We start from the raw sequence: 25,957 nt of genomic DNA, 5'->3' as shown, positions 1-25,957 counted from the left end.
ACTCCCTGGTTTATCTTTCTGATGAATGTAATCCCAGCTCCGGAGCAGAGGACTCACTCGTGCTGTCTGCGGATCTCCTCCATGTCGGCATTCTCGGCGCTGCTGCTGGCCTTGCGTGCCTTCTCCAGCTCCTTCCGGTGAGCGTTTTTCATTGCTTCGATAGCTTAGATAACCGGCAGAAGCAAGAAGAAAAAACCTTCAGTGGCATTTCGTGGAAATTTCTCTGTGGAACTCCCATCAGACCTCATGAAAGGTAGTTTTTTATTTTTTTTCTTTTACCAGCGATTGTTGCGGCCGTTTCCTCATCCAACAGCCTCTCCTTCTCCTCCTTCAGGTTTTCCAGCTCTCTCTGGTGTTTCCTCTGGAGCTCTTCGATCACCTTCTGATGGGACTCTTCCATGGCGGCAAAACCTCTCTCACAGGTGGCCTGTAAGAAAACAAGGCTCGCAGTGAGCAACAGGTCATCTGCAGAGGAGCAGCAGATCGCTTTCGGCTGAGGAGGAGGGGGGTTTAAACCAGTAAACAATAATAACTTTAATCAATACGTTAGAGCCTTGCAACAGTGTGCAAGTGGAGTGTGTTTGAGGACAGAGCGGGTTAGGAGGAACGGCAGGAAGCACAATACGTAAAAGAAAGCCACAGACGGTCAGAGAGGAGGGCGAATGGATGAAGAGCTGCCACTTCCTGTTCCGTCAAATGTGAAAAAAAAATCCTAACTCCAGTCATCAAAGTCCTAAACTTTCTGACTGATTGGATCTTTGGCAGAATGTGGGGCTATAACTGTGTGGCCGACAAGATATCAGCAAGGCCAAAATTATACCGCTTGCGTGTAATTTTGAAAAATACAAACGGGAAGCAAACGTGAGCAATGGAGGTCTGCTGGATTTTCACAGGAGTAGCCTTCTCCCTGGGGGGACTAACACAGGGGCTGAGGGAGAAGTGAAAAAGTTCCCCACCAACACGGAGATAATGTAAACTTCCTGCTCCGACATCCGACCGAGCAGCAGCTTCAGAAGCCTGTGAGCTCATTCGTTTGGTGTTTAGAGAAGATCCAAATGTATTTTAATTACATTGTCCAGTGTTATTGAAATGAATGGGGCAAAGTCATACAAACGGTCCCTCCCCCACATGTTGCTACACACTGCAAGTGTACAACTACAATAAATTTATGTTTGTATACCATTTTAAAAATAAAAATGTAAAATGTGTGCTTGAAAATTTTTATAGCACGATAACATTTTAAAATTATAGAAATGAAGCATCAGCTGTGTTTGTCTAAAGCTGACTACCTGAGCAGATGGCCTGATTAACGCCCTAATAGTAGCTCTTCATACTTGTGTTACTTCATAAGGAACAGAAAGAACAAAAAGATACAGTATTATGTTTAAAACCGGACCAAATTCAGCTGTTTTCTATTGTAGATTCTTGTTTATCAAACTGGAAATAATGACACAGATAACACAATCGTAACTGTCATCCAAATGCCATATTATTTTAGCAGCAGATGGAATAAATGGTGCTCTTCTGTTGTTTATATATATATAACTAAGTATAAAAGCAGTTGGATCATCATTAGATCAACATTTGCAATTTAAATTTATGTGCAAATACTTTGGTAGATTGATCCAAGGCTACCGTTCCACGAGTATCTTAGCAGTACAAGGCTAGTTCTCCTGTTCATCTGCACATCATTTCCTAGCTTAAACGGGCTTGAAACTTATGTTTTTTATTAAATCAAGTACCATATTTTGGTATGAGCAAAGTTATTACTATTTCAAGTGAAACTCTAAAATTCTTTCCAAATTATCTGCTTTGCGAGTTTTCTTTTAAAGAAAAAAAGGCTAAGCTAATGTAGGAAAGGAGATGGATTTACTAGTTTTTTCAGTGTATAAATGTACAAGCATTCAGCTTTGAACTACCAAAGAAATTGTCTGCGGGTTTTTTTTTTCAGGGTATCGTTAACAGAACTTTACAATTCAGTAAATTATTAGCACTTCAGAATTCATCAATTGTAGTATGAGCTAAATTAATTTTAACATTTTAAAAGTTAGCAAAAGTGCTAAATCGCTAAGCAAAAAGTGAGCTCCACTATGTAGCCACCACTGGCTAGTTAAAATAACGTTTCACCAAGTTCAGCACATCCTCAATAGGGACTTGAAGGGTGTTTTTGTTATGAAATGCAAACTATGACCATAGGTGAGAACAGCTATTACTGTGAACCACCCAGTCCTCTGCTTCAATTTTTGTGAAAAAAGAATAAAACTGGGAAACTTATGTACCTGAGTGAGGCTATTGAAATAAATCGGTAACCCTCTGACGTTCTAATTAGACAGAGAGGTCTAGACTTTCTGTTGTGAAATAGATCGTTGGAGCGAGGGACATGTTGGGAGATGCCATCTTTGGGGTAAAAAGTGTCTTAAGTAAATTTTTTGCTCCATGTGCAAACCTTATTAAAAACAACATATCAGTTTTTTATAATAATTGAAAAGTAATTTCAAAAAAATAATTAATGGGATACAGTGACCCTCTAATGTAACATAAAAAGTACTGGCACCTTCCATTTGTACGCAGAAGTCGGAACTTCCAAGTTGATAAAAATGAAATTGAGCGCTCCCAAAAGTCCAACTTAGAAAGTCAAGCATTCCCTAATTAATCCTGACCTTAACATCTGTTTGGCAATAACCTCAATAAACAGTTGTCAGACAGTGCACTATTTGCACTTTTGAGAGATCATATCTCTTTAAATCAGTAGTATACATAGAAATGTACTTCTGAATGAGCCATTCTTAGTGGCTGGTGCTGCTAACAGTAACTCAAGCTTATCAATAAGCAGAAGAACTGAGCTTGTTGTTGATTTGCAATCTCAACACAACAGATTGGGTGTGACCAAGTTCCGACTTTAGAGTCAAATGAAATTCTCAAGTTGATTGGCAAAATAATCAGTCAACTTTCTAGCTGTCTCCATAGCTCCAATGGCAAATGGTCCCTAATATTTAGACCAATTATTTTTTTAACAAGGGAGAAAACAGTCCTACAAGAACATTGTACATTGTCCATAAATTGGACAATAATTATGAGAAATGAGCTGAATACCATCTAAAGACAGCTCTGAATGCACCAGAGTTCCAGAAAGAGCTAGCAAATAGACCGAGTTAAGATTACTTTGTCAAATACTTGAAACAGCATCTTTGTCACTGAGCAAAAGCGGCATATCAAGTTAAATTGTTAGTATGGAAAAGCAGAGGTATTCAACAACTGAACACAAATATTTCATTACAGCCAATATTCATCTATGAAAAAGCATTTTTTAAAACTGTTTGCAACTTTGTAAGTTTAAAAGAGTAACTTTGGATTGTGGAAACATAAATAATAAAACTCATGCAAAAAGATAAATGTGGGCTCATTTTTGTTGTTGTTTTTGGTTGCTAGACTACCAACTACTGGTAGCTCTACAGCTAAAGGTGAAGGAATAGTCACATGAACTCTACGGGAGGTTAGTTTTCATGCAACACAGAGGAAACGTGGTTTACGGCACAAAGAGCCAAAGAACAGTGATCGGGGTTAGGGAAGGGAGTTAGGATGGGGAAGGAATGGGATCTGGGAATGCCACAAAGGAGAACAAGGCATCACAGACAGGAGGACGGCAAGGACAAGGAGCGCTTCCACCTTAAGATTTTCCAGGTCTCTCTCGTATTTCAGCCGCAGGGTGCTTGTGTCACCCTGCTCATCCCGTCGCCTCATCTCTTCGGCCATGACTGAAACTTGGCTCATCAGCTCCTGGATGCGTTCCCGCAGGGTTGATGTTTGGGCAGAGGCTTCCTGCGATGGTGCGTGCTCGTCAGTTTCATTCTTCTCTTGGCTTGCTGGGCTCAGCATGCTCCTCAGCTCTTCCATTTCCCGTTCAAACCTGTTGAGGAGTCTGCTCTTTTCATCCTCATGCTTGTTTTTCAGGTTCTCCATGAAGTTCGTCAATGAGTCCATCTCTTTAATATTTTCCTCTGAATGAAGGCGGATTGTTTCATTGGCTTTTTCAACTTCCTGCCTTAGTTTCTCCAGCTCCTTCTCGTAGTTGTTTTTGATATCTCGTAACTCCTTTCTATGCCTCGCCACCAAGTCCTGAAGTTCAATGGCTTTATCCACAGAATCTATGGGCTCTCCTTCAATTTGGATCAAAGTTTGTGATGCTTCTGAAAGCTTCAGAGAGGCCAGAGATAGCTGATTCTGAAGATCTTCCAGTTTGGACTGGAGGTCACTAGCAGTTTCTTTCAGCTTAGGGCAATTTGGGCAATTCATGCTCCCCATCTGTACTACAGTCTGATTCTGTTGACTCTCTATTTCATGCTGTACTTTCAGCCTAACAATCAAATACGACAGGCAAGCATCCTTGAGAGAATCTAAAAGATATCTAGAAGACTGTGTCTGTCCAAGACCAAAGCTTGTTAGACCAAAAGAGAGAAGTTTCTGGTCTTTGTTCTGTTCCAGACTGGAAGCAACTTGCTTCAAATCACGGGACCTTCCCTCCAAAGTTTCTATTAACTGTCTAAGAATCATAGCGTATGTTTCATCATCAAGCCAGCTGTACATTTTTGTGAAATCCATTGGTATTTCAGTCTCTGCTTTCCCCAGCAGCTCTATGCTTTTCTCTGCCTTTATCTGCTGGAGCAGCTCAGACTCACTGATCCGTTTGCCTTCTTCAGGTTCTAACTTGGTATTGCTCAACACTTGGCTCCAGAACTCCCACTCCAGCACTGACCTCATCTCCTTTCCACCAATGCAAAGAGGTTCTTCCTTACAAGAACCAAATAAAGTGCTTCTTAAAAGACCAAGCATCTTTTCTACATCAGTATCTACCTTTGCTAACATCTCTACGACTTTATCTAATGCCTCAGACCTCATCTTCAACTCTGTTATCACTTGCTTGAATAGTCCACCATCAACCTGCTTGTCTTCTACATTTTCACCCTCACCAACATTCTCCCCAACTCTACGCATTGTTTCTAATCTCTCTCGCAGCATCCTCGCCTCATTTTCTGCTACTTCTAGCTTCTCTCTGCTAGCTTGCTCAATTTCCTGATTTAGTGCAACTAGTTCATTGTTTCTGGCTTCCAACTCTATGCAGCGTTGCTCTGTATTCCGGAGACTTCTCTCGGCCTCAAGCACCTTAGCTTGAGACGATTCAAGTAGGTCTCTGAGACGTTCCTCTTCTGGGTGTAATTCCTCATCCTCGTAGTCTGCCTGGAAGCCCAGACCTCTTAGTGTGGCCTCTTTCAGCTGGAGCTTCTTCTCTGTGTCTTTAAGAGTGTTGCCTAGTTCCTCCAAGGTAACCAACGCTTCATGGAGCCTCAAAGACTTCTCGTTAAGCTCTCTCTCGTAATACTCGCGGTCTATAGCGCTAGCTTGATTTTCAGCCAGTTCGGCCTTCAGTCTTTTCAGCTCCTCTACTACTAGATGGTGTTGTTTCCCGCCCTGCTGGCTAACAAGCTCAGCTTTTAGTCGGTCTATTTCTCTATCGGCTTCAGTTAGCTGGTTTACTATCTCTTGACATCGTTGTTTTAAGGCGCCGTTTTCCCCTGTTAGAAGTTCGACCCTCTGAGAGAGTGAAGCAATTGTCACATCACTCGTCTCTGAATGGTGGTCTAGTTTGGACAAAGAACCGTAGGGACCTTTGAGGTTTTCGAAATTGTGCTTCTGAACTTTCCCCATCATATCCTCCATGGTTAGAAGACGCTCTTCATATTCTCGTATGCTCTCTCCTGCTCTGGCCAAACTCTTCTTAAAAGTTTCGTTTTCAATCTCCTGCTGGCACTGCCAAGCCTCCAGGAGCTTCTGAAGATCGTGTTTCCCTCTGGTACTTTGAGCAAAGCTGTGGAGTTTCAACACTCGTCCGAGCTCCTTCAGAGTCAGAGGTTCATCGGTCAGGAGATCTTCGAGCTCCTGAATCACATCTGAACTGTCCTCGAGCAAGAAACTAACTCGTTTTTGGATGAGTTCAGTGGCAGCGCCTTCCGGCATTGGTGGCGCTTGATCAGAAAGGTTAGGCTCCTTGATGGAGGAGTGAGAAAGCGAAAGGCCAAGCTGTGCCTGCATGTTGCGCTTTTTCAGCTCTTGCAGCTTCAGGAGCTCTTTGGTCTCCTGGTACTTCTTTGTTAAACTCTGTGCTTGGGAACTAACCGGTTCGGGCCTCTTCGTCTGGGGCGTCACATCAGCCTCCAGACCCAAAGGGTGCTCCAGCTTGGAAAAGGGGACCAGACAGTTGGTTAACACACAGCAGGGGAGACAAAAAGCTTGCTAATAATTCTCAGCGTTATATCTACCAATCATTTTGCTGTCACTTTAAAAACAAATGTTATATTCCCATTTCCAGATATTCATACCAAATAAAAAGAAATTCCATTCTAATTCAAATTTCCTTTCAAATTAATTGTACAAACAAAATGCAAAATGGAAGGAAAATAAATGTCTGCGGTTAGTTAATCAAAACAAAGCATGCATGTTAAATGGTTATTTGTTACTTCATGTTGTAAGTAATGCAGTATTAGTTCCAGCTAGAAGGTTTACTCAAGAACAGAAGGCATACAAGGTCCTTTTGAGGTACATTCCTAAAACCGGTGCAATTCTTTTCTGACGAGGCAGCAAATTGGATCATCCAGCTAAATGATAATTCCTATGGTGTATTTTACAATAGATTACAAACACAAAAATAACACAAAGATGGCATTGGGGCTTCAGTCTTAAATATGGTAGAATCATTTAAAACAGTCCAAAATCATCTATACATCAACAAACAGAAATCCAACATCAGACATTTATCTCAATGTATAATGTAGCTTAACAGAAAAAAATGTTAACACAACAGAAAGATGATATATGCAGAAATTAATGGAAGATATTAATCTGACAACCATGCCAAGTATTAGAATACAAGACGTTATTTTCAGTCTGAATCAACATGTCAGTGATCTTTACAAAGGATATTTCACTCTAATTTGCTTGAAGACATTACTACTAAACAGAATGAACACTCAAGTACACAACAGCATTTAAAACAAACATATCTGAAATGTATATGGTAAAAAGAGAAAAGGTAAAAAAAAAAAAAGTGCTGAAGTCTATGCGACTGTACATGTGCAGTCACCACTTTATCGGGACAAAACCGAGAAAAATATATCAGAAGTAATAAAAGGGAGGAAGGGTTGTATACTTAAAACAAAGGGCAACATTTTCTTTATACTCATTTTGAGGATTTTTGTTTCTGTTTTCAAATTGAGATGCACCGATACATTGGCTGGTGACTGGAATTGGACGATTTTCCCCTAGACGGCTACCTACCTACCCGCCAACAGCTTCGACTAACAACAACGCACTTCGGTGGGGAAGTTCATGCTGACGGAAAAAGCCTCAGAGATGTGTAAAAATGAAATCAAAGGAAGCACAGAAAAAGGAAACTACCTTCTATAAAAAGGCCACATCAGCTTCAAACTGAGGTTCCTACTTCAGATCACTCATTTTGCTTCTTCACCGTTTTTCACTTTGGACATTCTTCTTGTTTCTTGACTTTTTGTGTTGCGTCTCATAGTAATTTGTAGCTGCTTTAGGAATGTCTAATCGAATTGGCAAAGAAGTGAGTTGACTTGGAGCCAAGTTTAGCAGGAAGGCTGAACGTAGGCCTTAAATTAAAAAATACTTTGTTTATCCCAAAGGGAAATTAAATGTTGTCATAACTCATATCATCCAAGTATCTTCAAACAGTGGAGGATGATGATGCTGTTGGGAGGACGGATCTCCGGTACCAGTCAGTTTTTCAACAACTCTAAGTCGGGCTCCGACTGAAGACAATGCTGCCGTATAATGATCCCATGTCATGACATGCTAACAGCGCAATGACAATGCCTTACAGTAGCGTGTCCAGATGACATCATTAGTTGCTGCTAATCCACCTCATTTGCTTTTGCCGCTCCTCATTAAATATCTGTCTGTTAAACTTTCGTCTGTGTTGAAACATGCCAGATTTGGAAACAATGGCAGCATTTTTAAAGGTTAAAGTTTAAGATCTGCTAAAAATACAGATGGAGACTACTGCTTTAGTTACCATATCAGGGATAACTGTGTGAACTTCCAATAGACGAGGCTATCGAGATCAACTCTGTCAAAAGACTCAAATTTACAAATTTGTTGGTAGTTTTTGCCTTTATAAGCATACTTAAAAACAGCTGGTTTTTCACACCTATGTGTATGAATCCTAAAGCTCTAGAAACCTGTGAAAGCAATTCAGGAAAGTTCATCGTCCCTGTGCTTCACATTAGAGTGAAATAATCCTCTGCAAGTCACATTAACAACTAGCACGCTACGGTCTTTTGGTCCATACTCGATGCATTTCTGAAATGAGTAGAATGAGTTCAAAAAACCAGGACAGACAGAACGCAGAGAGCAGATAATTATCTAGTAGAAAGCTGGCATAGAAACAGGATTTTACTGTTTGATACATGCAATGAACCCATGCAAGGCCTCATACCAGAAGAATCTGCAGTTTTAATGTCAGTTTGTTTGGTTTATATTACATTAACACGACATGCAAAGAATGTTACAATATGAAGTGGAAGTTACTGAACTCTTGAACCTGCCGCTGTGGCAGAGCTAACTAAATGTGATGAAGCCGCGTAGCGCAGGGCCGCTAACTCACCGGGGAGATGTAACCGGAGCGGATGTCCTGCTCTCGCTCCAGAGCAATTCTCAGCTGGAGCTCCAGCTCCTGCTTGTGCTTGTTTGAGTCAAGTAGCTGCTGGTGACAGCTCTCCAACTGGGCCTTCAGGTCCTCTATCTGCACCGGCAGGAGAGAGTAAAAAAACAGATGCACTGGTTATTCGGTTTGTCACAGGATTAGCTAGACATCAGTTGCACATCCTCAGCTCTTCTTTTGTTGTGGAAATTACACGATGACCTAACAGGACAGGGTGGTATACCAACGTTAATCTATTTTAATATCGGCTATAAAACCACACAATGCACGGCCCCACCCCGACTTTCCTCTGTTTTTGTCATAACCGAGGCTGAGCTTCAGACTTGTTTACAGCTTTTCCTTGTTGCCAGCTTTACTACTTTGTCCATGGTCTTAGATGGCTGAAGCCTTTAAATGAATGTGGAAGCATGTCAGACAAAGCTGTTCCTGTAATCAAAACAGTCAAAACCAGAAGACTTGCTTTGTCATCTAATGTTTACCTTGCACACCAAAGCCTCTGTTTGACTTGAACTAAGACATTTAAGCTCTTTCAAAATGTGCAAAACTAATTGGAAAGTTATCTCAGTTTTCCATTGGTGCCCATTTTTATGCTCAAGAAACCCAAAACTCAAAAGGAGATGGTTGCTAAAAAAGTTTCATAAAGACAATAAATATTGTCAAGCTTTTCTTACACGTTTTGTTATTTTGCAAACAAACTTCAAAGCAACTTACTGGGGCTGTATGAGTAGATCAACACAATGCAACATAATTGTTAGTTCATAGTTTTTAGTTTATTTACAAATAAAAATAGGAAAACTGTGCCATCTATTTGCATGTTTCTGCCAGCTTTAGACTGAAATTTTCTAACATTCGTTAGAATCCTGTCTTTTAGGGTTTGGATTCGTGCCGTACTCAGTTTCCAGATGATGGACTGAACAAAGCTCTGTGAAATGCTTAAATTTAACCCTATTGTTAAACTTCTCCCCAACTTTATTCCCGACCGGCTTACATTTTCCTCCAGAGAACAGTTTATGAGGACACCAAATTACACAATGATTATCTCTATCTGCTAATTTGGTGACATTTGAAGGCGGTTGCTAACAGTAAATTTTATTTTTTATGTAAAGCTGATGAAAATCAACTGCAAGCTACATTTTTCAGAATTTAATTTGTTTAAAAAGTTTGAAGATTACCAATTCTTTCCCTTCACGGTTATGAACAATGTTGTGCCACATGAAAAGGAAAGTATTAAATGAGTCAAAGTTTTAAGCTGCAATGCGATAAAATGTACAAAATACTTTTACTTTTACTTTGCAAAAGGCCTCAGAGGGCTACAACTGTAAGAAACGGATGCTGAGGATGAAACCAAACTAATCTGTCTGGTTGACTCTGCAGCTGATGTAGCCATGATAACAAAGCTAATCTAGCTAAACGTACCCCCTTCTTGTAACTGTCCAGTAGTTTCTCCAGCTCTGTGGTCTCCCCGGACTGCACCGAGGTGGGCAGCGGGACCCTCCGCTCCTCCCGGATGGGCGTCTTCTCCACCTGTCGCCAGTGCTCCTCGATCACCTCCTCCACCCGCTGCTGCTTCTCCAAACACGTGGCGCTGACCGAGTCCGTGTCCATGACTCCGTCCCCGCCCTCGCAGTCTATCCTCTCTCCGTCTGTGGCAGACGCGTGCTCGGGGCCGGCGCCGCACTCGTATCTCTTCCTCCTCTCCTCTCTCCGCATGCTGCGATCCGGGTCGACCTGGAGGCTCTCGGCCTCCTGCGCCCGCTGCTGAGCCAGAGCCTGCGCGATGGGCCTGAACTCTGCCCAGTCGAACGTCTTCGAGCGGCCCTCTCGCCTCCGTTCTCGTGCTCGGCTTTTGATGGCACCCGGAGCGGATTCTCTCTCCGCCGAGGACGCCTCAGAGGAGGGCGAGTCCTGAGTTACGTCTGGTCTGACGAGACCCTCCAACGCCGAGAAGGAGCTGTGATCTTCTGTTGAGCTGAGAAGCAGAAAAATGAAATGTTAACCCCACAGTGCTAACTTGGATTCAGGCTACCACCTCTGGTACAAACGCAGAAGACTAACTCAAACTAAGAAGTAAATTTCTCTTTTAAACCAGCTAAACAGATATGGCGAGGACTTCCTGTTTTCAGTTACATAGTGAGAGCAGGTCCAAGCAGCATTATTTCTAATCAGTATTGACTTTTTGATTTCAAGTTCTTCTAAAGCTTTGGCCAGAGGTGAGTACACTCCTACTAATCCGCTAACTACAAAGTTACTTTTTCGCCTAGCGCTTTTGCTAACTTTGAAAACGTTTAGCACATAAAGCTTCACCTAAATACATTTTTCTGGAAAAATTCTGAAGCACCAATTTACTTTGTTCGTAAAATTTTGGTCATGGATTATTTAAGTAGCTTGATGTTTATATTAGTGCTCTTATTTTGAAGTGGGTCAAGACTGTTCACGCTGCAGCTCCATTTCCTCTCCTCCTGTTCTCCACCTGTCATGAATGTGGCAAATGATATTTATTTTGTACGCAGAACGCATCGCTGTAGTTCCACAGTATCTACTCATGTTCAGTCAGCCCTACTGTCTGCAATTAGGTAAAATTAGCAACAGAGTTAGCAAAACACAAAGACTATAAAACTGAAACCATGAGTTAAATGTCTGTTCTTAATCACTTCCTGAAGCGCAACCACACACGTAGGGATGCAACAACAAATATGACCCTGTTGAGGGCGACATATGTCATATGTCATGGTGGGTATCAACATGGTTGAATTTAGCGCTTTTGCATTAGCTTTCACTATAAACTGTGATAGCTTTTTAGCATTAGCAAAACTAATGTTCATGATTAGTGGTTTAAGGCTGCCCACCACTAATACTGGTTTGATTTGACCTCGATTTCTCTGTGTTTGATTGGTTTCAGAAGTTTGACCTCAGATCTGAGAATGATGCAATTTCATGGTTGTGGTTGAGAGTCGGCCAAGCAGTGACTCTTGCTAATTGTTGTAGCTAGCTGCGATAATATACACACCAGCAACAATAAATAATGGAATACAAACTGTCTAATAAAGAGTTTATATCTGCAACATTCACTTCGTTGTACAGACATGTCAGCCATATTTGATACAAAAATGAGGCTGCTAATTTTCAAAGCTGGAATTCCATCTTCAGTGTGTTATAATCAGGAGCTCAAAACATTTTCTGGCCTTATATCTGCATGTTTGAAGATATATAATGTTATTCTAATGAAGACCGTTAGAATAACATTAGAATAAAATTTCCAACATTGCAGAATGAAACATAACGAATCACAGACAGAGGTCAAAACGGAGAAAACGCAGCAACTTTGCCTCACAAATGAACACTTGTATGTCTCCACAGCTTTTAGCACCAGGTTTTTGCTGTCCAGCTGATTTTGTAGAAGCCAACCAGGACCTCTACTCAGAAATATACCCAACTGGCCCAGCTGGTACTGACCTGGCCACATCCGGGGCGATGGAAGGTCTCACGTTCTTCATGACTGCCTGGATCCAGTTCCTGCGTATGCCTGCCGTCATGGCCGACAGAGTGTGAACTCCTTCCTGGGTCTGAACACGGATCACCAAAGGATCAGCAGAAATTCACAAACATTCAGGTAGTTTGTTCAACAAATCGGCTTTGTCCAGCTTAGTGGTCTGTGGTGTAACATTTGTAAAAACTTGAGATTTCTTTAGCACTGTTATTGATTTCAGCAGTGGATATCACAGAAGAACAAAGCCTTCAAAGCGTCTTACATGAATTTGAAAGCCGTAGTTGCGCTGAGCCTGGTATTCAGTTACATTGTAACAGGTGGACAGGTCAATTTCACCGTCCAAGTCAGAGGCCTGACGGGAGAAAATAAAAAGATTTACAAATCAATAATACAAAAAGAGAGCATTACAAATACAGTAGTGACAGCATGAATCAAATGAGCTCACCTCCTCTGCAATCGAGTCTTTATAGTATCTCAGGCTGTGATCCGTCAAGACGAACCAGTATTTCTTCCACTAAATTAAAGAAAACAGAAATGTTTTGCCACAAAGTCCACAGACAGACTTTGAAAAACGTAATTTATACAAAACTCTGGAAAACCCCAGCAGTCAATAAAACCTGCTCTACATGGCGGCGGCAGCAGTTTGCTTCTCTTTACATCATCTAGCGAAACATTTTAAAGCCACCGTGCTCCGCCCTCGTCTTTTAAGTCCATTGAAGGTGGAAGATGAAAGCGAGGCCGCAACTCTGTGAAGGCCATAGAAAGCCACGGACATCGGAGCGCTTTAGGAGCAGCGTTCGAATCCCGTTTGGACTAATTTTGTTTCCTACGAGCTTAAAATGCTGATTTCCCACAGAGTTTTAAAAAAATCCTTTTGTTATTCATTCAGCTGAGGTGATCGTGACTTTCAGTACCTGGCCTTGCTCGTCCAGCTTCACCATCCAGCCTTTCTTGAAGTTAAGCAAATCCGGCTAAACAAGCAGCACAGAGAGAAAAAAATTAACAACAAAGAACATTCAATCTGACCAAGGCTAACTGAAGGACAGCGCTAAAGCATTAATTTACTGCTACTTACCCTCTAAAATTGATTGAAATGACACAGTTTTTCACTAAGGTATTCACACCCATTAAACTTTTACATTTCGTCAGAGAACAACCACAAAATTATATGTTTTTTATGAAGATTTTATATGATAGAGCATCACAAAGCTCGTAATCTATTTCAGTCAACTGCAACCTGTGTCTCGGCTCCGAAGACGGAAGTGGCTCTTTGGACCTTCTACAATTGTTCTTAACTGCAGAAGGTCCAATTAACAACAACTGGACCTTCTACAATTCTGCAATAAATTAGTAGAATTGGTAAATTACCAACATTAGTTGGTAAATGTTGGTAATTTACCAGGTAAATTGGTAAATTACCAACATTTACCGACTAATGTTCTGAAATACAGATATAAAAACAAATGGAGGTTTTCAGTACTACTTCCTCTTTCGTCATGGAATAATTCCATTGAATTTTCACAACGGAAGAACTATTTTTTTTGTCTAGGTTTTTAAAACAGATTTTTAAAATATTTTCCACAAATACCAACATCCACCAGAAGATAATGTGACCCTTCTTTAAAAGGTTTCACATTTTTCTTCATTTCAAAACCTAAAACCTGAAATAAACAAAATTCCCATAGCAGATATTTAGCTTTTCTTTTCCAAAACGTCAAGTAACATTCGAGGCTCTAAAGTTTTCTCTCTCTTTAGACTCTGAATTGTAAAGGTTGCAGACTAAAATCTAACTAAGACGACTTTAAATGTGTTGTTCACAGATGTTTTCCATTAACTGAACTTGACTCAATGTGACATTTTGTGCCGGTCTGCGACTCGAAGCAAAACACAGAAATTTGTGGCATCAACATGACATAAAAAAAAAAGATAAAAGGGTGTGAATACTTTTACAAAGCACCATAAACGACACACAACACACTCCCAGTCGGTAAGCTGTGTGGGGAAACTGACCCCACATCAGTGGGACGGACAGCTTCGCTGCCCAGATTGCTGAAATGTTGCCCACTGAACAGGGACAGCTTCCGCCATGAGAGTGGCTCAGTGCTCGGGCCTGTAGTGGTGCGCTACGAGTCCAAACCGTGGGAACAACAACACACACATCCATTTAACTGGTGACCACAGGAAGCAGTGCCAAGATGTGATATTGTCTTCACACACTCCTTTTTTTTGTTTTTCTTTTCTCCACAAACACAGGCAGCGGAGTGAAACGGTCGCATGCATCTTTGAAAACCGCCACACATGGATTATAAATAGCGGTGTAACCTGAAGAGGAGAGGGTACAGAATGGGTTGCGCTGCGCCCTGCAGAGGGGAGGCGTGGCCAACAACAACCCCACCCTGGTACTAAGACACACAGGTTAGGGGGGAACATCAGAAATGACTCCGTTACCTAAACTTTACTGGGTAAAAAGAAACCAGAGGTTAATACCCGTCGAGATATTTCTCAAGGTTTGATTCTCGTTTCCTAACCAGATCCAGCCCAAACAACAACAACCACCCAGCAACCTCTCTCCGCTCTGCTGAGGCCTTGGCACTGCTGCTGACCCCGGATCCTGCAGCTTAGCAGGACACAGCAGAACAGGGGAGGCTTTGTCTCGGACAGAGCACAGACGCACGGGAACCAGAGTCCTGCTTGTGGTTCTTAATCAGAACAAATCCAAACCTGCTCATTTATTAGTCGCTAGGCATTAAACGGAAAATAAAAATCTGTATATTGCAAGAAATGCTTGGAAACAAGCAGTTTCCAGCTGTCAACAACGTAATGTACTAAAAAAAAAAAAAAAAAAAGCGTCCCATGAAAAGTCACTCATGGCCTTGCAGGACTTTGAAGCTTCTTTCAGTAGAACAGTGGCAGGGAGCAGCTTTTTGCTGCCTCTGCAGTGTCACATGTCAGACAGACAAACTGATGAAGACTGATGTACTGCAAACAAGCTCGAGAACTGGGAATCTTTTCCCAGGAGGAGATGGAAATCAACCCAGAAGCAAGAGAGAATCCAGAAGATCGAGTTATTTCAGTTTTACACTATTTACATAAATAGCTAAAGGTTAGGTCGGGTCAAACGAGACGTCGCTATCGAGGGTTTTGTCCCCCATACCAATCAAAGTTACTAAAGAACATCGACTGACTCAATTCTCTGCCCTAAAACGTAACTTTAAAGTACCGTATAATAAAATATGGTCGTATGTTCAATCAGTATTAGATCAGTGGACCCGAGCCTATCCAGAGAATCTGCTGTGGAATGTAACTAAATCATTTGCAGAGAATTTGCCTATTTGTAGATTTTGTTCATGGAGCTTATCAAAAATATTCAAACCAAAACACAGCTTGTGAAGCCACAATGCTACTAGAAAAAGGTTTTGGCTGGCATTTGCAAATCAGCCAATCCAGGAGTTACATTAATTGTCCTTGGTGCTGATTGGCTGGGATCTAAAGAGCAGAGGGGAGGAAAAACACGGAAGCAAGCTTCCACGGTGTGCATTAGCGTATAACGAGGCCTTTTTGGTGTTTGAACTATTAAAATGGGAGGTTATAAGCATTTTTAGATTTCAGACATACATTTTAAACATTTTTTGAAACTGCTCTCTTTTCCTGACAGCGACAAAGTTTCTGCTAGTCAACCTCGATATGCTCCTCTAACCCAGGCTAGCTCACTGAAAAAGCTACCATCACTTTCTGACAAGTATAGCTTGAAAACCTGTTTTAACACCAACAACACACGACCTTCAAAACAATCACATGTTGCTACAGTGGGCAACTTTTTAATGGGGAGCGTTTCACTAACATGCTAGGTTAATGCTAGCATGTTTAATTTCCGTTTTGATGTAAATTGTTGATAATTTGACTCGTTTTACATTTCAATTCAGTTGCGGTTAATTGTACAATTAGCAGCTGCAGCTAATACAGTCTCTCATAACGCAAATGTAATTATAGCAGTGTCAAATTCAAGAGTTTTTAAGACCGTCTCAACTTTATGATGTAGGACATTAGGAAAAACAACTTAAGCTAATGAATTAGTCAAAAATGTATAACTTACTTGAATAAACTAAATATAATTGTCATCATTGCAGGTCAAACCTCTAAGAAAACAGGTAAAGGGCATCAAGCTGGTCAGCACAACAACATGTAATGTAGTTAGGTTTCATCAGGGATTATTTAAAAACTGGGATTATATTGGGACAACCTAAGTACACAATAAACAAACACCAGTGTTTAATTGTGGTCTAGCCACATAAGAGAGACATTACCTAAAACATACCTATATATAATATGCTAATAAAATGAATAAACAACGAAGGAAGTGGATTTCCCCCATGAGTCCCGGCTTTCAGCGAGTCAACTTGTTTATATTGTGGGAAAGTTTAAATAATGACTGACTCACACAGCTGCAAACGACACAACAGAGCTAAATGAGACTGTTTTAGAAACTCCAGAGCTCAGTGGGAGCCTCACCGTCATGACGGACTCTGTGGTCCTTCGATCCAAAGACTTGGCTCTCCTCAGAGGTGGCAGGGTGGAGGGAAAGTCCAGGCCTTCGTCATTGTCCTGCCTCAGCTCCTAAACAGCAAACAGATAACGGAGCTTGTTTTACAGCGCTGTAATTCAACAATTAACGCCAAGTAAACAGCAGCTGCATTTCCATTCGTGATACGGATAGAGCAATTTGACATTTTGAAAACACGTCAACTTCAAAAAACAACTCTTTTATATAAAAACTTTTCGTTTATTTCGCAAAACTGCATGGAAACACTTTATTCGCATCACACAAGTCACACGATCAAAAAGGGGATGTTACTACTTGTGGAAAAGACGAAAAAGATCACAGGAAGCGACTGGGGATGTTTTCAATGACTTATTGTGTAAAATTTAATCACACATGATTGTATTTAATGGAAACATCATGAATGTGAAATTCCATTTGTAATGGAGACACAGCTACTGTTATGAGTCTCAAATATTTTCTTAAATATTTCTAGACTTAACACTATTAATCAATCCACATGTGGAAGGGCCAAGCTCCACCCACTGAGCTAAAGACCCGCCTCCAGAACGTGTTAATCACTGCTGTCACAATCACTGCCCTCAGTGTGTAGAAACCAGAAACAAAATCACAGATGCATGGTGGGAGTAAAAACAACCAAGTCAGCTCATCTGGATCCCTGTGAGAACTCTAAGAATTACTTGTGTGCATTTGTCAGCAACGCCAGCAGTCCACACAGCTTTATCTGTGTTTGTTTGTTTGTGCCGTTTTCATTGGTTCGTGACTAACAGAGATCCGGGGCCAAGACAATCAGCATTACTGTGCTGGATCTCTGCGCTGCTTGAGTCAGCTTTCTAAGTCGGCACAGAGGTCCGGGATGGGAAAAGGGAAACGTCATCACCGGGGGAGATCTCAAAGAAGAATGGAAACTCGAAATAAATACAGCGCTAGCTGCTGACCTCTCATCTGAGAGCAAAACAATGAGCGATGGAAAGTAGAAGCAAAGAGGAAAAGCAGAGTAGTAGTAGTCCGGGAAAGAAGCTCTTTAACCTCTCAGTTTGCATCGTAAACCTCGGCCCAGTATCGGTTCTGGTGGATCTGCCGTTACCTCTCTGAAGAGCCGTCTGCGCTCGCTGCGGCCCTGTCTCGTTCGACTTCTCTCCGTCTCCTCCACCTCCATTTTCTCGGGATTCTCCAGCTCCAAGGCCTCCAGCTTCTCAATAACACCGGAGCGACTGAAAACACATAAGCACACACACTTCAGTTAAACATAAAAACTACAACCGGATCAGGTCCAGTTTTCATACAGCTGCCACTGTGAAAGCAAAGAACACAGGTTAAGTTTATGGTTTATTTTCGTTGACACCATAAAAAAAAATCTATTAACTCCACTTGTAAGTTTTGATGGGTAATATGGACTTAAAGTTTTAGCACAATCACAATATTTTGTGGTACTATTGTCATGAATATATTTATTACTTCTGTTTTAGCAGCAATCATAGCGCCACAAAAACTAATACAGCTCTTGGAAAACATTCCCATTTCTAACACTCTATTTGTTAACACAAAGAAATGTGATTTATATCACTAAGCTCCATACAGTAACTGCATTTAATCCTATTTTTAAATTTATTCATACGTACATTGAACAAGGTGGAGAAAATATAGCAATTCAGACAACATGGATCATTTTGGTGGGTTTTATTGTGAAAACAATAAATTGAAATTATAAATAAATTCATCGTGATAAATGATAAACGATACGATAAACGCCCACACCAGGAAAATATGGGTTTATCGTCTTCAATATCATGATTGTAATACTCAACAATATAATGTGCAGCCTTAGTAAAAGAAAGAAAAAAACAATCTAACAGATTGTTAAAACAATGACAATTAGAGATGCTTTATGACAATGCGGCCAAGTCCCAGAACCAACACCGCTCTTAAGTGAAAAAAAACTGTCCCTGTTGTTAAATTGTCAATTAACTGGGGATAATTAGCCATAATCAATTTCAGTAGTCACACACAGGTCTGATTACTATATGACTGGCGGAATCAAGAAATCACTCAAACAGAAACTTGTCTAACAGCATGAAGGAGGCCAAAAGATCTCAAAGGGCAACACATTCTGTCCAACGCTAAAGAAAATCGACGCCAACGGTTGAGAAATCAAATCTTTGGCGCTCTGAGCCGTTTGTCTCTAATTAACCACATCGACAGCCATAATTTACAAACAAAACATGAAGGTTTCCCTATGGAGGTTGTGAACCCTCATAGGAGTGGCCGGCCGACGAAGATCAAATTGACGAAACTGTTACTGGTCACGGGAAAACCAAGAACGACATTTAAAAACACGGCAGGTCTCATTTGCCTCAGTTGTTCATGTTTCTACAGTAAGCAAGAGACTTGGTAAAAGTGGTATCCATGGGGAGGCTTGAAAGGTCAGAAACTCTACTGACCGTTTACTCAAAGGTGTACAACGACAGGTCTGAACTACTAACATTATAAGAAGGTCCATATTACTCTAAAAGTCATATAAACCAAAGATCTTAATATTAAATCTACACAAACACAGTTCACCTCCAGTCGAAGGAGAAAAGAAATGCGGCCGTTGACGAGGCCGTGCCAGTGAGATTAAACCTGCATGCAGAGGGACGAGATATTTGTAAATCTGTGGGCTGGAGTTTCAGCAGCCGGTTGCTTAGAACCTTGGCTGAGGTAGAGAAGTTAAACAAAACAAACCATTGTTAAGCTGCACCACAACATATTGTGTAAAAGCCCAGGTCTGTTTGTGAGTATTGAGTGCCACATACTTCCACAGTCTTTAGTAAAGCAATAAAACAAATGTAGCGCGCGCGCGTCAAAACAAAAAGACCGAAGAGAAACGAGGAACACTTCGTTCCTGGTCCCGCTTGTTTAAATAAACATGGGACTTCCTAGTTACTGACATGATTCCAAAGATCCAGCAGTGGAACTGATCGAAGGCTTTAAAAGGCAGATATGATAGAAAAAGTCAAATTCCTACACTTTTAAAGTAACTTGTCTTGCTGTTAACAGCTTCTACTGGCTGTTAAACGGTAAATACTATTACTGACTCCCAATATGGGATCAGCCTCTGGTCACACCGAAACAGGCCTTTTGGCGAAGGGCCGCGGTGCCGATCCATCTCACAGGAACAATCAGAGCGGATCTAAGAACAGCCCACTCTCACATCTGCAATCGTCCTCAATCTGCAACACAGTGCGCTTAATGTTCGGACACTCGCCCACACAGGCCTTTTGTTCAGTGACAGCGATCTACATTTCAGAGAGGAAGGCGGTTAAAGCCGGTGGGAAATGCTGTAAAAATCTAGCCTACATGTTGCCCTTATTTGGGGGGCAGGGTCTTCGAAGGCTAGAGCTGTTGTCCTTAAATGGGAATAAATGAGAGGGGAACAGAGTGAGGCCTAACGCCCACCAATTGACTTCCTTTTGTTTTGTTTTGTTTTTTTTAGCATCAACCACAAGACGGAAAAATGAAAATCTCAACCACATTGAAGTTGATTGATCGTGCAAGTATGTAAGAGTCCAGAAGGATGGGTTTGATTCTGACAGGAAAAATATGGGAATTTAAAAGGGTAAAGTGAAGTTTTCATGTCGAATCTACAGCTCCATGGCTTCAAGGAGACAAAGCGTTTCCTTTGTCACACTTCTGTGCTTCTTCTGAGCGCATTTAAAAGGACCGCATCGAAACTGAAAACAGCAAACTCGATATTCATCCCTCAGTGACGGATTCAATGCGGACCTTGCAGCACTTGGTATGGAAAAAACAGGCTTTTAGTTTCCGACCGACTCAACATTCTTAGCTATAATAATGTTATCTACACTAGTTATATATTGTTTGATTCTGACAAGATTTATGCACAAATGTGACATGAAGAACCACTAAAGTCTAACATGCTAACGTTCGGAAAGATGCTGAGTGGTTTTGCTAAAAATTTCCACACCATTACTCTCTTTGTTTTCCAGACTAAAATATAACAGTAGAGCAGAATTTGGCTATGTTGCTTTGATGCTTTTCTTGGTGTTTGGATTCAGGAGGATTTTTTTGCAGTCATTTAGTGAAGAATTGTAAAAATAGTACGTAATTTCTCACAGTGTTACAGAAATGTTCCGTATTTATGTCGCTTGCGGATGCAAAAACCAGACAGTGGAAGCGGACTAGGTGAAGCAAACTATCAACTTTGCTGACCGAGCGCATTTCTGCATAAAACATGGCAATAAACTCCTGACCAATAACAGTGTACAGTGTGGCTCAAACGTAGCTTGGCTCTGTTCATTTCCCTCTTCATTTTGCCAACCGTGCACACTGTGAAGCGCATGTCAAGCTCAGTTTTCCCGGGAATTCGCCAAAGAACGTCCAAACGTTTGCCTTTAATGAAGATGGAGTTTGTCAAATCTCTCTCTCTTTCATTTTTGTAGTTTCTTTCTTTATTTTGGTGCTTCGCGCATGTGTAAATGCTAGGACTAGCCGGCAACATCGGAACGCTCCGAGTTACAAAATGAACTCCGACAGACAGCGGATTTGATTTATTTTTTAAAAATTGATTATGAGACATTTTAACATCAATTTTAAAACTGCAAATTAGAATCCCGATACTTATGTAAATCAATTTGCTGGCATAACCCTAATCTGCATGTTTGTTGCTGCAGATCGTCTGGTTTGTTTTTCTTTCTTTTTGCAGGTATAGAAGCAGACTTCTACGGTTTTGTATTCTCTTTAAGCTTCTTATCTCATCTCCCTTTAGACCTTTCCCCTCACCGTTCTCCTTTTCTTTTCTGTCTCAGTGTCCTTGGCATTTGAAATAAACCCAAATCAATTTCTAACAAAATTTTAAAGATGTGTGACGTGAAGCTTCGCTTGTGAAAGTAAAGCTGTCAGACAACAATTCTGAGCCACATTACCAGATATGCCATGTTTAATAAATTTAAATTTAAAATTTAAACCTCAGGGAAGAGAGACCCCCTTCTTGTCACGCCGCCCTCTTGTTATTGCCTCTTGCTCTTGGATTTGCTAGAAATGTTCTACTCTCTGGTGTGTGGGGAACCAAGATGCAGATCACTGAACGCCCAGTGAGAAACTCGGGTGTTTATTCAGAAGCAATGGAACGAAGGAAAGTGATACGGAGAGATCAATCTTTTAAGTCCATGTGTCTTAATTTGATGAAATGCAGCCTTTTCGCTCGTCTCCCATTAAAACCACATCAAATCGTTGAGTGTGTCGGAAAACATCAAAGCCTTGTGTATGTCTGCTCTGCGTACAGACATGCCTTTATAAGGAAAAGCCAGTAGCTCAAGTATTTTCAGACCGGCGTCAGCAGAACAGAGCCAAGATTCTGAGAAAGCCGTCCGCTAACCCGGTTCAACGGTTTAAACTGGAGACAGATTAGAGGCTTCACCTGACGGCACGGAGACCGGTATCTTACATCACCTCTGAGAATCACCTGCCTGCTCGTTTAGGTCTTTCATTCATTAATTCTCCCTGCAAGGATACAACTTTGGTAAAAAAAAAAAAAAAAAGAGGCTTTGGGACTTAACAAAACTAACTGCTGATCAGAAGAAAATGGTGGTATCAGACAGTTTCTATTGGATCCCAGTTCTGATCAAAGTCATTTTGTTTTATGTTCAGCCAGTTAGAGCTGAATCACCTCATTCAATCAGCTGTTTCTAAGTCATATTGACTGAAACGTCATTGTATAAATTAAAGGGGTAGTATTATGTAAAATCAACTACATTGCTTCTTTCATGCATGTTTGAGAAATCCTTTAATCTCCCGTGGCAACCATTCAGCTGTGCAAAACGTCTGGAGGGACCTAGCTCCGCCTTCCAGACACAGGTCCTCCTCAACTCCCCTCAGTTCCTTCAGACTAGCCAGCAGCAATTAGCAAACACCCGGTGGAACATGTGCTGAGCTCATTATACGAGCCACTTCTCAAAACATTGTACAAGCTACTTCTCAAAACATCAATGGTAAAAATTTTGTTAAAGCGTTAACAAAGAAGCGATGTTGTGAGACTTCCTGGAGGCGGAGTTTCAGAAAGAGCAGGCGTTTTTAAAGAGACAGAAGCCCAATTTGAAAGCGATAAATTACAAAGTCAAATTTTTTTTCAAGTCATACCTGAAATACACAGCATTTTTATAACAACTGAAGGCAACATAGTTACTTGATTGTAATATAAAATGGTACTATTCCCTTAAAGACAAATTAATCAAGGAAACCCAATTACCACAAAGGACTGCCAGATCACCAGAAAGACATCAAAATAATAATAAAACAGAATTGAATAAAATATAGAAAATTAGATCTTTAAATGAAAGAGTGACGGACCTTCTCTCGGGACTGAGGACGGCCTCTCTCTCCTGCCTGTCGGGGCTCCTGAATCGGCTCCTCTTCTCTGCTTTTCTGGCCTCGGCTTCCAGCCGCCGGGAGCGCGACGCGTCGTGGTGGCAGCCCCTGTGACCCGCCGTGTGGCTGTCGGTGCTGGTGACCGTGCTGCCGCTGGCATCCGAGTCCAGGGAGCTAACCGAGCCGCTGATGTGGGAGCCATTTGAGAGCAGGGAGCTGCCGGAGGGGAAAGGGTCGCTGGGCGCCGGAGACTGGCAACGCGGGACGCCTCCCAAGCTGGAGCAGGAGCCCGTCGGAGAGAGGGGGCCAACGGAGGGACGGGGGGCCGAGCCGCGCAGCGGCAGGCCGCTACGGTCCACTTCATCACCGTTCACCGACCCGGCGTCAGAGCCCTGACCCATAGGCACACAGTCACCTGGTGATGAAGGAGAGCAGAGACTGAGAAAGGCTATGATGAAGAGTTCACAGTGCCAACATGAGACATGTGTTTCAATGAAAACTCAAATTTCCAAAGTTGTTTGGTCCTTTCTAGACCATTTTAAAGTTAAAATACAAACGTTTAGGTTTTAATGTACTGCTGATATTTCAGATGTACATGATTAAACAGTCATATGAAAAGGTGATGAACAGTTACAACCTTTAGTCAGTGGAACAGAAAATAAAATCTGAAAACACAAATTTTCTATCCTCTAATTTCTCTCAAACGTAGAAACTGGGACAATTCCAGAATTTCACAGATTGTTCTGAGACTTCAAAATTGCTCTGGTTTATAAAACTGATTCTAATTCAGTTAACTAAATATCAATTTATATTTAAATTTATATATATATTTATATATATCTCAGTGACGTGCAGTGAGGTTCATGGCTGGTGAGGCACTGACTTAATCAAAATTATAAGACCCCCTGCATGTTATTGTTTACATATAGAAATTTCGCGCATGCGGACAACATTGAAGGGCAAAATGACTACGTATACTTTCACATGCCATCCATAGACGCGCTGCCATGGTAGAATAATTCCGTTAACCCAATGAAACTTGTAAATATAGATATTATTAATTTAGTGCTGTGCTGCACAGCAAAGGGAAATCCGTTGAAGTACAACTCAAACCCCCTTTTTCTCGCTCTCTGTATCGGCCAAGCTACACGTAGAGTCGTTGCATGTAGCTTCACTTATTTACTTTATGGCTAGCTTGTTGCTACTCTGCAGTTGTGGAGTCACAATGTCTGGGATCATGAGCGCCCCCTGCCATGAGGCAAGAGAACTGCCTGCCTCACCTCTAATCTGTTCTCTGCCGTTTCTGATCGCTCCTCAGCACACGAATCACGTTATACACACAGTTGGTGACAACAAACACTGTACATTATATACATAAGCTAAATTATGGAAAATCTGTTTATAAATTAAATTATTTTTAACCATTTTATTGGCGACATACAGACAGGAGGAACATGTTTCCATAGAATGGCAGCCATAGCAGTTAGCGAGAGGTTGATCAATCCCAGGTGAGGCTCAGCTTGAGTATTTGAATGGGAAAATGCGAAAATTTAGCGATTTTGAAGAAAAAAATAATCATTATTTACATAAAAGTTACATAAGAAATAAGTCTTGACATAAAATTAAAAAAAATATTTTAAAAAGTCTCGACATAAAAAGAATACACAAATAAAAATAAAAAAAAAGCTTTGTTGACATAAAATTTTAATAACAGAAAACCCTAGATCACCTGCAGAGGGCAGCGGCGAGCCCAACGGCTGGTCGGCGCCTGCCCAGGCCGCTGCGCTCTCGGCCTCCCGCTGGTTCAGCTCTTCCTGCCAGATGATGGAGCTCGAGTCGGGAGACTTGTCAGCTTCGGGGATTCCTGAACCGGTCACGGCTACCTTGGCTGGACCCGGCTCCTGGACGACAACAAGCGCAGGGAAAAACAGTTTAAACCAGGAAACAGACTGTGACTCACTAACTGGTCACATTGTGTGAAAACTCTACCTGGGAGGTGGTGGGCTCTACTTTTCGTTTCTTTTTCTGGTTCTGTTTGTTAGTTCGGGGATAGACGATCAACTGTTCACTCCACCTACAGGAAATCAAAGCGAAGTCACCAGATGCTTCCCGGTTACCATCCCAACAACTAAATGAGAAACCCAGCAGGAGACAATACCCGTTGATGATCTCTTTATTCTCCCCTCTGATGAAGTACTCCTGCTCAGGTGTGATGATGCACAGAGAGTTCTTCTGGCCCGTCTTGGGCTCTGCGTCGATGACGTCCGTGCAGAGGTTCATGTTCACTGTGCCCTGAGGCAGCGTGCTGGGCTGGAGGAGACACAGCATGACACAGACGCCTTTAGAGACGCGTACAACAACATGGACGTCAGACGTAACGAGAGAAAGAGAAACAGATAAATGTGGGAACAATTTGAAAAGGGATGGTTCTGGTTTGTTTTCAAATGTCCATATTTGGATGATGGCCGGACGAGAGCATGACTAAACACGGATATCTCTGCCGTCTTATTCCAAATTGTTTTAAACTGTTCGACATCTCTGCTGTAGAACATGTTCAGAGAAAATGGGGGAAAAGACTCGATAAATTCTGCTAGACGATAAATTGGACCAGAAATGATTGCGATAAACAATAATACTGTCATTTTGTGACCATAATAATAATAAATGAATATACATAAATGCAAGTACACCCTTTCAAAGATAACTAAATTTGAATATCTAAAGAACATTTAACAGTGGACCTGGAAAACATTTTAAATATCCAAAATAAATTAGCAAAATAACCAAAGCTATAGTAATTTACATGAAT

General features: G+C 41.4%; 1 protein-coding gene across 4 annotated transcripts in view; it reads right to left on the bottom strand.

Annotated features, from left to right (window-relative positions):
* Positions 1-25,957, bottom strand: part of LOC102226592 (myosin phosphatase Rho-interacting protein-like) — a 51,731-nt gene that overhangs the window by 6,951 nt on the left and 18,823 nt on the right. For 2 of the 4 annotated variants that reach the window (XM_023340897.1, XM_023340898.1), the window contains exons 4-18: positions 25,307-25,458; positions 25,138-25,222; positions 24,878-25,049; positions 23,131-23,563; positions 17,870-17,996; positions 16,734-16,838; positions 13,139-13,195; positions 12,670-12,738; positions 12,487-12,576; positions 12,191-12,300; positions 10,154-10,706; positions 8,681-8,818; positions 3,667-6,231; positions 280-427; positions 58-163 (exon numbers count right to left, since the gene is read on the bottom strand). In XM_023340897.1, coding sequence (XP_023196665.1) covers positions 58-163; positions 280-427; positions 3,667-6,231; positions 8,681-8,818; positions 10,154-10,706; positions 12,191-12,300; positions 12,487-12,576; positions 12,670-12,738; positions 13,139-13,195; positions 16,734-16,838; positions 17,870-17,996; positions 23,131-23,563; positions 24,878-25,049; positions 25,138-25,222; positions 25,307-25,458 — 4,910 coding nt within the window. The remainder of the gene's footprint in view (positions 1-57; positions 164-279; positions 428-3,666; positions 6,232-8,680; positions 8,819-10,153; positions 10,707-12,190; positions 12,301-12,486; positions 12,577-12,669; positions 12,739-13,138; positions 13,196-16,733; positions 16,839-17,869; positions 17,997-23,130; positions 23,564-24,877; positions 25,050-25,137; positions 25,223-25,306; positions 25,459-25,957) is intronic. The other 2 variants (XM_023340899.1, XM_023340900.1) reach the window with 2 other exon arrangements.

The sequence above is a fragment of the Xiphophorus maculatus genome, chromosome 10, assembly GCF_002775205.1.
Source record: "Xiphophorus maculatus strain JP 163 A chromosome 10, X_maculatus-5.0-male, whole genome shotgun sequence".
In the NCBI taxonomy this organism is placed as follows: domain Eukaryota; kingdom Metazoa; phylum Chordata; class Actinopteri; order Cyprinodontiformes; family Poeciliidae; genus Xiphophorus; species Xiphophorus maculatus.
This window is presented reverse-complemented; position numbering and strand designations above follow the sequence as displayed.